General features: G+C 47.5%; 1 protein-coding gene across 1 annotated transcript in view; it reads right to left on the bottom strand.

The window, feature by feature from the left end:
* Window positions 1–12,001, bottom strand: part of nr1h4 (nuclear receptor subfamily 1, group H, member 4) — an 87,186-nt gene that overhangs the window by 54,924 nt on the left and 20,261 nt on the right. Inside the window, exon 3 of the mRNA XM_078219546.1 lies at window positions 11,234–11,599. Within this exon, the coding sequence (XP_078075672.1) occupies window positions 11,234–11,599 (366 nt within the window). The remainder of the gene's footprint in view (window positions 1–11,233; window positions 11,600–12,001) is intronic.

Raw genomic sequence — 12,001 nt, 5'->3', positions numbered from 1 at the left:
GCTGTACCTGTGTGCTAGCTTTCTGTGTTCAGTGCACAAGTCCCCCCAAATCCCTTTGTGTTGCAGCTTTCTGCAGTTATTCCCCATTTAAAAACACTCTGTTCTTTTGTTCTCCCTTCCAAAATAAACAACTTCACATTTTCCCACATTATACCCCATTTGCCAACTTTTTACCCATTTAACCTGTCAATATCTCTTTGTAAATTGATTGATTTTGATTTGATTTATTATTGTCACATGTATTAGTATACAGTGAAAAGTATTGTTTCTTGCGCGCTAAACAGACAAAACATACCATTCATAGAGAAGGAAAGGAGAGAGTGCAGAATGTAGTGTTACAGTCATAGCTAGGGTGTAGAGAAAGATCAACTTAATGCGAGGTAGGTCCATTCAAAAGTCTGACAGCAGCAGGGAAGAAGCTGTTCTTGAGTCGGTTGGTACATGAACTCAGAGTTTGTATCTTTTTCCCGACGGAAGAAGGTGGAAGAGAGAATGTCCATGGTGTGTGGGATCCTTGATTATGCTGGCTGCTTTTCCGAGGCAGTGGGAAGTGTAGACAGAGTCAATGGATGGGAGGCTGATTGTATCCCTCTTGCAACTTGCCTTTCCACCTATTTTTGTGTCATCTGCAAATTTGGCTACAGTACATTCGCCTCCTTCCTCCGAGTCATTAATATATATTGTAAACTAAGCCGGTCTCTTTAGACAAGAGAAGGTTAAAAAGAGATATCGATAGCGGTGTTCAAAATTATGAGGGATCGGGATAGAGTCGATAGGGAAAAATTGTTCCCATTGGCTGAGTGGTAAGGAACTGGAGGACACTAATCTGAGGTGATTGGCCAAAGAACCAATAGTGACAGGAGGAATATCCTTTCTACACAGCGAGTGGTTAAGATCTGGAATTCGCTACTTGGGATTGCGGTGGAAGCAGATTCCGTCATGGCTTTCAAAAAGAAATTGGATAATTCTCTGAAGAGAAAAGATTTGCAGGGTTATGGGGAAAGATGGAGAGTGGAGCTAGGGTCGAGGTGAGTTGCTGTTACAAAGAAACAGTACTGGCACAACAGGCTGAATGGCCTCCTTCTGCACTTTAACCATTCTATATGATCAGGTCATAAGGAGCTGAAACGTTAGGGAAAATTATCCAATGTTTGTTTTAAAGTTTATTTATTAGTGTCACAAGTAGGCTCACATTAACACTGCAATGAAGTTACTGTGAAAATCCCCTTATTACAAGGTTATAGATTTGCCTCCCCAAGCCTCTTTGTCTCTCAGCCTGTCTCTCATCCTTTACGATGTTCATTACAACTTATTTCTTTGACCAAGCTTTTAATTATCTGCACCTTCTTTGCTTGGTGTCAATTTTTGTCGAGTAATTAATGCTCTTGTTGATCACCTTGAGTTATTTTATTAAATTACAGGGGGTATATAAATGCAAGTTATTGTTGGCTAAATTAATTTTTAGTTACAGTATTGTGCACCAGGGATAAAATAGAATGCCCACCACATTCGCCAGTTCCCTCAGAAAAGCCTGATGTTCAGGCTAAAACTAATAATTGGATTTAGTTTCAAGTAAGGTAATTATAGAGAACAGCAAAATACAGCAAGTAACAATACTTACACAGGAAATATCATTAATGATTTCCAATTTCTTGATGACCAGTCTTAATATGACAGGAATATCTTACACACACGCACACACACAGCTTGTTTGTAATGATAATTGGATCAGAATAATACTACAATGAAAGCTTTCAACATCAACTGTCTGTGTGGAGTTTGCACATTCTCCCCGTGTCGGCGTGGGTTTCCTCCGGGTGCTCCGGTTTCCTCCCACAGTCCAAAGATGTGCGGGTTAGGTTGATTGGCCATGCTAAATTGACCCTAGTGTCAAGGGATTGGTGGGATAAATATGTGGGGTTATGGGAATAGGACCTGGGTGGGATTGTGGTCAGTGCGGACTCGATGGGCCGAATGGGCTCCTTCTGCATTGTAGGGATTCTATGATTCTGTGATCAATGGTTGATGTCAGGAAAGGTCAACAAAATCTCCAAATTACCCTTTTAGGGGGCATTAATTTCCAATCAAATTTTCCTATCAAATCTTTGACATGCTCTCCCCCTGTCATATTGCAGAGTAAACGCGACCTGGTGTCAGTCTCCATTGAAGCAAAGTAACTCACCACAGCAAACTCCATAATGGTATCACATGCTTGGCCAACAAGCCCAGCTTATTTCTCATTCATTAACATTTCAATGCAGAAGTATGCATTTGCCTCAATGATTACAGATGTTGGATCAGGTGGAAGATTATAGTTTCTCAGGCATTAGCTCCCTGGATCAAACTCCGCTGTGATAATTGATATTCTATCTGCCTCAGGTATGATGAATTTGATTTAATTTGATTTGATTTATTATTGTCACATGTATTAGTGTATTGTTCCTTGCGCGCTACACAGACAAAGCATACCATTCATAGAGAAGGAAATGAGAGAGTGTAGAATGTAGTGTTACAGCCATAGCTAGGGTGTAGAGAAAGATCAACTTAGTGCGAGGTAGGTCCATTCAAAAGTCTGATGACAGCAGGGAAGAAGCTGTTCTTGAGTCGACTGGTACGTGATCTCAGACTTTTGTATCTTTTTCCCGATGGAAGAAGGTGGAAGAGAGTACGTCCAGGGTGTGTGGGGTCCTTAATTATACTGGCTGCCTTGCCGAGGCAGCGGGAAGTGTAGACAGAGTCAATGGATGGGAGGCTGGTTTGCGTGATGGGTTACATTCATGACCTTTTGTAGTTTCTTGCGGTCTTGGGCAGAGCAGGAGCCATACCAAGCCGTGATACAACCAGAAAGAATGCTTTCTATAGTGCATCCGTAAAAGATTGTGTGAGTCGTAGCTGACATGCCAAATTTCCTTGGTCTTCTGAGAAAGTAGAGGCGTTGGTGGGTTTTCTTAACCATAATGTCAGCATGGGGGGATCAGGACAGATTGTTGGTGATCTGGACACCTAAAAACTTGAAGCTCTCTCGACCCTTTCTACTTCGTCCCCATTGATGGAGACAGGGGCATGTTCTCCTCTCCGCTTCCTGAAGTCGATGGCTATCTCCTTAGCTTTTCATGTTCACTCATTTCCTTAGCAGCTAGGGGGCTCTGGATTTAGCCTTGTTGAGTTTTGAGAAGTGATTCGGCCATTAGTCCTGCTGCACTGTCAGAGGGTCAGTACTGAGGGAGTGCCACACTGTCAGAGGGTCAATACTGAGGGTATGCTGCACTGTGAGAGGGTCAGTACTGAAGGAGTGCTGCACTGTCAGAGGGTCAGTGCTGAGGGAGTGCTGCACTGTCAGAGGGTCAGTACTGAGGGAGTGCTGTACTGTCAGAGGGTCAGTACTGAGGGAGTGCCGCACTGTCAGAGGGTCAGTACTGAGGGAGTGCTGCACTGTCAGAGGGTCAGTACTGAGGGTATGCTGCACTGTCAGAGGGTCAGTACTGAGGGAGTGCTGTACTGTCAGAGGGTCAGTACTGAGGGAGTGCCGCACTGTCAGAGGGTCAGTACTGAGGGTATGCTGCACTGTCAGAGGGTCAGTGCTGAGGGAGTGCTGCACTGTCAGAGGGTCAGTACTGAGGGTATGCTGCACTGTCAGAGGGTCAGTGCTGAGGGAGTGCCGCACTGTCAGAGGGTCAGTACTGAGGGTGTGCCACACTGTCAGAGGGTGAGTACTGAGGGAGTGCTGCACTGTCAGAGGGTCAGTCCTGAGGGTGTGCCACACTGTCAGAGGGTGAGTACTGAGGGAGTGCTGCACTGTCAGAGGGTCAGTACTGAGGGTGTGCCACACTGTCAGAGGGTGAGTACTGAGGGAGTGCTGCACTGTCAGAGGGTCAGTCCTGAGGGTGTGCCACACTGTCAGAGGGTGAGTACTGAGGGAGTGCTGCACTGTCAGAGGATCTTGGGGCAGCACGGTTTGCACTGCTGCTTCACAGCTCCAGGGACCTGGGTTTGATTCCCGGCTTGGATCACTGTCTGTGTGGAGTTTGCACATTCTCCTCGTGTCTGCGTGGGTTTCCTCTGGGTGCTCCGGTTTCCTCACACAGTCCAAAGATGTGTGGGTTAGGTTGATTGGACACGCTAAAATTGCCCCTTAGTGTCCTGGGATGCGTAGATTACAGGGATTAGTGGGTAAAATATGTAGGGATATGGGGGTAGGGCCTGGGTGGGATTGTGGTCGGTGCAGACTCGATGGCCGAATGGCCTCTTTCTGTACTGTAGGGTTTCTATGATTTCTATGAGTACTGAGGGAGTGCCGCACTGTCAGAGGGTCAGTGCTGAGGGAGTGCCGCACTGTCAGAGGGTTAGTGCTGAGGGAGTGCCGCACTGTCAGAGGGTCAGTACTGAGGGAGTGCTGCAATGTCAGAGGGTCAGTACTGAGGGAGTGCTGCACTGTCAGAGGGTTAGTGCTGAGGGAGTGCCGCACTGTCAGAGGGTCAGTACTGAGGGAGTGCCGCACTGTCAGAGGGTCAGTACTGAGGGAGTGCCGCACTGTCAGAGGGTCAGTACTGAGGGAGTGCCGCACTGTCAGAGGGTCAGTACTGATGGAGTGCCGCACTGTCAGAGGGTCAGTACTGAGGGAGTGCCGCACTGTAAGAGGGTCAGTACTGAGGGAATGCTGCACTGTCAGAGGGTCATTACTGAGGGAATGCCGCACTGTCAGAGGGTCAGTACTGAGGGAGTGCTGCAATGTCAGAGGGTCAGTACTGAGGGAGTGCTGCAATGTCAGAGGGTCAGTACTGAGGGAGTGCCGCACTGTCAGAGGGTCAGTACTGAGGGAGTGCCGCACTGTCAGAGGGTCAGTACTGAGGGAGTGCCGCACTGTCAGAGGGTCAGTACTGAGGGAGTGCTGCACTGTCAGAGGGTCAGTACTGAGGGAGTGCCGCACTGTCAGAGGGTTAGTGCTGAGGGAGTGCCGCACTGTCAGAGGGTCAGCACTGAGGGAGTGCCGCACTGTCAGAGGGTCAGTACTGAGGGAGTGCTGCACTGTCAGAGGGTCAGTACTGAGGGAGTGCTGCACTGTCAGAGGGTCAGTACTGAGGGAGTGCCGCACTGTCAGAGGGTCAGTGCTGAGGGAGTGCCGCACTGTCAGAGGGTCAGTGCTGAGAGTTCTGGAGAGTTGTCAACCCTGGCCTTGATGGAAAATAAGGTGAGGATTCAGTGTGTGATGGAACTATGTCAAAGTGTGGAAGAACAGAACTCAGCACATCTGGAAGATGTGGCATGTCACAAAATTATCAACCTCCATGATTGTAGGCAAACTGAATAAGGTCCTGCAGCCCAGCAAGCAGACATGTCAGCAGATTTCCTTCAGCTCTTGCAGATATATTTACAGTCTAAAATAATGCAGTTATTAACACAGCAGAGACTCGGAGGGCTGAATGGTCACCTTCTTTGCTAGGACACTCTATAATCCCACCTGCAATCTGAGACAAATACTCCTCCGCAGTGAGTGGCAGCTAACCTTTCCTGCTGCTGGCTGTAATTGTGAGGAATTAATGTTTGTTCGGGATGACTAATCCACTGAGGGCGTCACACATCGCTCTCTGTGTCTGGAAATAAAAGAGTTGCAAAAGTTGGACCTCACCTCACCTCGCCATCCAGTCAGGTTGCACAAGCCATTATCAGTATCACAAGGACACTGGCACAAATCCCAAGGCCGCTCCGCTCACCACAACACCTCAAACATGCACAATAGGACATTTGCTGCTGTGACTCGGTAAGGAGAATTTAACCTGTCTGCACCAGGCATTGGGGCGGTTCCACCCACCCCCTCCTCTCCCACCCCCAACTTCGCTCCCCCCCCCCCCCCCTCCACCTCCTCCTCCCCCACATCCCCCCTCCACCTCCTCCTCTCCCACATCCCCCCCCCCTCCCCACCCCTCACCTCACCACACCTCGGCTGAAAGGGTAAGGCTTTTGACAGGGTGGAGAAGGTGATTGCAAACTGTAGAAATAGTTTCTCACCAATTCCACTCTCTCCCTCACCAGCTCCCTCTCACTGTGATGACGTCAATTGGAAAAATCTCCCTCCACACCTATCCAAGACTCATCCATTAAAAATGCTCTGGATTTTAGTCAGGGGGTTAATTCCAGCGTCAATCCATGAACCGCACCATCTCATAGGCAACAACCAAAGCAAGAACAGGTGATCACATGACACAACAGCTCAGTATCTCATTGTGATTGATGGAACAAACATCCCTTTGATGTTTAGCACTGATGTGGAGATGCCGGCGTTGGACTGGGGTGGGCACAGTAAGAAGTCTCTCAACACCAGGTTAAAGTCCCTTAGGTTTATTTGGTAGCACGAGCTTTCGGAGCACTGCCCCATCATCAGGTGGTCGGGAACGCTGCTCCTTCACTCACCTGAGGAAGGAGCAGCGCTCCGAAAGCTCATGCTACCAAATAAACCTATTGGACTTTAACCTGGTGTTGTGAGACTTCTTATAATGTTTAGCACTAACCAGTTTGTCCCCCTTTCACAGACCTCCAAACATTGAATCATAGAATTATAGAATACCCACAGTGCAGAAGGAGGCTGTTCAGCCCATTGAGTCTGCATCAACAACAATCCTATCCTATCCCCGTAACCACACATATTTAACCTGCTATTCTCCCTGACATTAAGGGGAAATTTATCATGGCCAATCAACATAACCCGCACATCTTTAGACTGTGGGGAGGAAACCGGAGTACCCGGAGGAAACCCACGCAGAAGCAGGAAGAATGTGCACACAGCCAGTCACCCGAGAATGAGTTGAACCCGGGTCCCTGGCGCTGTGAGGCAGCAGTGTTAGCCATTATGCCACCATGCCGGCCACTTGTTTGATGTGGATTGGTGGCACAGTGGTATTGTCACTGGACCAGTAATCCAGAGACCCTGGGTAATGCTCTGAGGACCCAGGTTCGAATCCCACCACAGCAGATGGTGAAATTTGAATTCAGTTAGAAATCTGGAATTAAAAGTCTAATAATGATAATGAAACCATTGTCAATGATTGTAAAAAGCCTTCTGGTTCCCCAAAGATCTTTAGGGAAGGAAATCTGCCGTCCTTACCCGGTCTGGCCTACATGTGACTCCAGAGCCACAGCAATGGAGTTGACTCTTCGCTGCCCCTTCAAGAATGGGCAATAAATGCTGGCCCAGCCCATGTCCCAAGAACTCATAAAATAAATATTTGTGGGGTGTGGGATAGTGGGGGTGGGGAATGGTTGTGGGGGCCACCTCCCCATGGGTGGCATCCTTGACACCCAGCACAGTTCAAGCTCCATGAGCATGGACGGAAACCACTTTGTCCCCTCTTCCCCAATGAGTGATTTCAGGGCCCCACGTGTGGGATTCGGTTAGAAGCCACCCCAGGCAGTGAGTGCGCAGTGAATGGACAAAGAGTACCCATTGTAATGATGTCACAGGCAGCAGCTGAGGCTGAGCCCATTGCTTCTTATAGGAAGAATAAATAAACATTTGAAAAGAGGGAAAGAGATTGTTTTGGATTTTCCCAGCAACAATCTAGCCCAGCAACAATGGCCTTCGATGTTTCGAAGGACTTTGGCTTGCGATAGGGTAATAAATAATCATACTAGAATCATAGAATCATACAGTGCAGAAGAGGTCCTTTGGCCCATCGAGTCTGCATCAACACATTGGCAACACCTGAACTCCCACCTAATCCCACTTGCCAGCACTTGGCCCATAGCCCTGAATGTTATGATGTGCCAAGTGCTCATCCAGATACTTTTTAAAGGATGTGAGACAATCCGCCTCCACCACCCTCCCAGGCAGCGCATTCCAGACCCTCACCACCCTCTGGGTAAAAAATGTTTTTCCTCAAATCCCCCCTAAACCTCCTGCTTCTCACCTTGAACATATGTCCCCTCATGACTGACCCTTCAACTCAGGGGAACAGCTGCTCCTTATCCACTCTGTCCATGTCCCTCATAATCTTGTACACCTCAATCAGGTCACCCCTCAGTCTTCTCTGCTCCCACGAAAACAACCCAAGCCTATCCAACCTCTCTTCATAACTTCAATGTTCCATCCCAGGCAGCATCCTGGTGAATCTCCTCTCCAGCTCCTGATTGTCTCCCTTTCACAGTAAATCTGTGCATTTGGATTTTCTCAAGACTTTCGAGAAGGTCCCACAAAATAGATTAGTAAACAAAATTGGAACACATGGGATTGGGAGTAATATACTGACGTGGATTGAGAACTGGTTACCTGATACAAAACAGAGAGTAGGAATAAATGGGCTATTCTCAGGTTGGCACCGTAAGGATCAGTACTTAAATCCCAGCAATTTACAATCCAACTCAATGATTTGGATGTGGGGACCAAATGTAATATTTCCAAGTTTGCTGGTGACACAAAACTAAGTGGAAATGTGAGTTGTTAGGAGGATGCAAAGAGGGTTTAAGGGGATTTAGACAGACTAAGTAAGTGAATAAGCAAGAACATCACAGAAGGAAGGTTGGCAGGGTGGCACAGTGGTTAGCAAAACTGCCTCACAGCGCCAGGGACCTGGGTTCAATTCCCGGCTTGGGTCACTGTCTGTGTGGAGTTTGCACATTCTCCCCCCGTCTGCGTGGGTTTCCTCCGGGTGCTCCGGTTTCCTCCCACACTCCAAAGATGAGCAGGTTAGGTGGATGGGCCATGATAAATTGCCCCTTAGTATCCAAAGATGTGCAGGCTAGGGGGATTAGGGGGAACACAGATATATGTTGGTTTATTGCAAGAGGGTTTGAGTACAGGAGTAAAGAGGACTTATTGCAAGTGTATAGAGCCTTGGTAAGACCCCACCTGGAATATTTCTTACGGAATAGTAATGAATGTGTTGGAGAATTGTTATGTTGTGGAGATGCCGGCGTTGGACTGGGCAGATAACCACTCCATCTGACGAAGGGGCAGCGCTCCGAAAGCTTATGGTATTTGCTACCAAATAAACCTGTTGGACTTTAACCTGGTGTTGTGAGACTTCTTACTTGGAGAATTGTTGACAATCTTTACACTTTCAATAAGTCAGCTCACTGCTGCAAATTAGGGCCAGCACCTCTACTAGAAATAGAGATGTTTGCTACAGTTTGCATTGGGAGGGATTCGAACAGCGAAGCATTTAAGCATTTGCATGTTAAAAACCTCTCCTTATCTCTAAGATACTGCTCCTTATTTAATTCGGGGACTATTCTGCTAGTGTTAAGTATGATTAATGATACAATTGATTAAAAATAAATGACCTTTCAATAATGCATACTGTATCACACGCAGTTTTGTCCCAATAATGAAATAATTACCATTACCTTATAGCGACCTTCCTTGACAAGAACAGTGGATACTTTTCCTTCCGTTTATATCCACATAATGAAATATGGACCCCACATGAATTTCCATTCATTTTTATGTAGAATTTACAGGCCATTTGGTGCAGCTGGTGTTTATGCTCCACTTGAGCCCCCTTATTTCAACTCACCCTATCAATAAACCCTTCTGTTCCTTTCTCCTTCGTGAGTTTGTCTAACTTCTATGCATTTTGTAATGTTCACCTCAACCACTCCCTTGTCAGCGAGTTCCAAACTCTCACCACTCAAGAATTCTCTTCTGAAGGCCCTGTTGGATTGGTTAGTCATTACCTTATATTTATGGCCCCTCATTTTGCGCTCATACCGAAATGATTTTTAAATTGCTTGATCTGGTCCGAATCACTTTACTGTTTGTGGGAGCTTGGGATATGTGTGTGGGGGCAGGGGGGAATCAGGATATTGAATTTGATGATCAGCCATGATCACAATGAATGGTGTAGCAGGCTCGAAGGGTCGAATGGCCTCCTCCTGATTCTATTTGTATGTTTCAATGGATGAAGCATTTAGAAAGATTGGGTGGTTTGCCTTTGACTGGCGCAGACACAACAAACTGAAGGGTCTTTTCCTGCGCTTTATATCTTCATGCCTATATTACTCTGACTCTATGACAGGTTTCTGTTAGGGAAGGGTGTTGAAGATTATGGCTGGGATTCTCCGCCCCTGTTTCCAGTGGGCGGGAAAGCCAGGGGGACAGAGAATCAATGGGAATCCCCAAACAGCTTTTACACCAGCGGGATTTCCCGTTGAGATAGTTGCTGTCCCACACCAATGACATAATGGGGTTCCCAGCATGGAATGTGCTGCGGGCGTGTGTTCCAAGACATCCCATGTCAGTGGAGAGGGGGGAGCGGGGGTCTCCCTGTGTCTGTGGGGGGCGAGGGAGGTGTTTCCCTTGTCACTGGGAGGGGGGATTCCCTATGTCTGTGGGGCATGGGTCCCTGTGTCGGTGGGGGTTTTGGGGGGTTCCTAGTGAGTGTAGGCGGTTCCCTGTGTCAGTGGGGAGTGGGGGGGTTCCCTGTGTCAGTGAGGAGGGGGGGGGCCCTGTGTTAGTGGGGAGGGGGTCCCTGTGCCAGTGATCTCTGGAAAGCTGAGGCTGTTGGTGAGCTGGGCTCACGCAGCGTGACGCATGGGAGCCACACCTGAATATTTAACTGTGTCGGAAAGGCTGGTCACCTGAGGCAACACTTAGTTAAAAAATGATAAAATTCCAGCCTATAACACCAGGCCAAGCAAATGAAGTTGAGCTACACGTCAACCTTAAGCTAATTGGATGCTAGAACAGGTTTGAGGGACTGAATGGCCTCGTCATGTACCTGCTCTGGGGGGTCACCATCTAAGATGGAGATGAGACAATTATTTTTCTCTCAGAGGGCGGTGAGCCTCCGGAACTCTCTTTCTGAAAAGGCCGTGGAAGCAGAGTCTTGAAATATTTTTAAGGCAGAGTGAGATAGATTCTTGGTAGCAAGGAGGGGTGAAAGGTCATCAGGGGTAGGCAGGATGCAAATTTGAGATTAGTATCAAACCAGCCATGGTCATATTAAATGGCGGAGCAGGCTCGAGGGGCTGAATGGCCTTTCCCTGCTGCTTGTTCAGATGTCCTTATGTTCCTAGAAGAAGGTGCAGAAGGTCAACCATTCGGCCCACTCTTTCAAATTGCTTTCCAATTAGTCCCAATCTGCTGCTCCATGACCCTCCCAATTCTTCCTCTTCAGGTATTTAGCCAAGCCCTTTGAAAATCATTATCGAGTCCCATTTTTATCCCTTTTGGACTTCCACAATAACCCAACATTATCTGAGAACCTGGATGATCAGGTACACAGTAAATAGCCGTCCTTACCTTTACAGCCTTCACAGGTGAGTGCGTTGTAGTGATATCCCGAGGCCTTGTCTCCACACACGACACACAGCTCATCACCTTTCAACTTCCCAGAGAGGGAGCCCGTCCTGGATTTCTTGGCGACTGGGATGTCGCCCTCGTCCACGTCTTCGGGGAAGATGGTGTCACAGGGCAGCTTTTTAGCATCGTACATCGCTGAGGAGTACCAGGCGTCAGGGTACTGGTTGTAATAGCTGTTGCTGGGGTAATATGGAGGCGCAGATGTGGAGCACAGCTGCATTGAGGGTAAAGGTGTATTGGGATAGTGAGCGTAAGCAGAAATATCTGGGTCTTGCAAGGATGGGCTGGACTGGTCTGTCATCACATCTGGGTTCAAAAAATAAAGAGAGACAGTCAATTGGAATCCTAGAGTCAGGAGGACATTCAACCCATCCAGTCTGTACTAGCATTTGGAAAGCGCTATACAATACACCTTACCCTCCACCTCTTTCTCCAGAGTTCTGCAATGTTTCCCTTCCCAAGTATGTATCCAATTCCTTTTGGAATCCGTTTCCATTGTTCTATTTATTCAGCACAACATGAGAAACAATTTCTCCACATTTGCCTCTTGGTTTGTTTTGCTAATTATGTTAAATCTGTGTCTTCTGGTAACCAACATGGCCGCCAGTGGAACCAATCTCTCCTGAAAAATACTCTTTCCAACACCTCATTTCCATTAAACCTCCTCTTAACCTTCTCTGCTTTAAGAAGAACAATCCCAGCTTCTCC

This window comes from Mustelus asterias, chromosome 9, assembly GCF_964213995.1.
Source record: "Mustelus asterias chromosome 9, sMusAst1.hap1.1, whole genome shotgun sequence".
Lineage (NCBI taxonomy): Eukaryota > Metazoa > Chordata > Chondrichthyes > Carcharhiniformes > Triakidae > Mustelus > Mustelus asterias.
The sequence above is the reverse complement of the archived record's forward strand: the minus strand, read 5'-3'. Positions and strand labels throughout refer to the sequence as shown.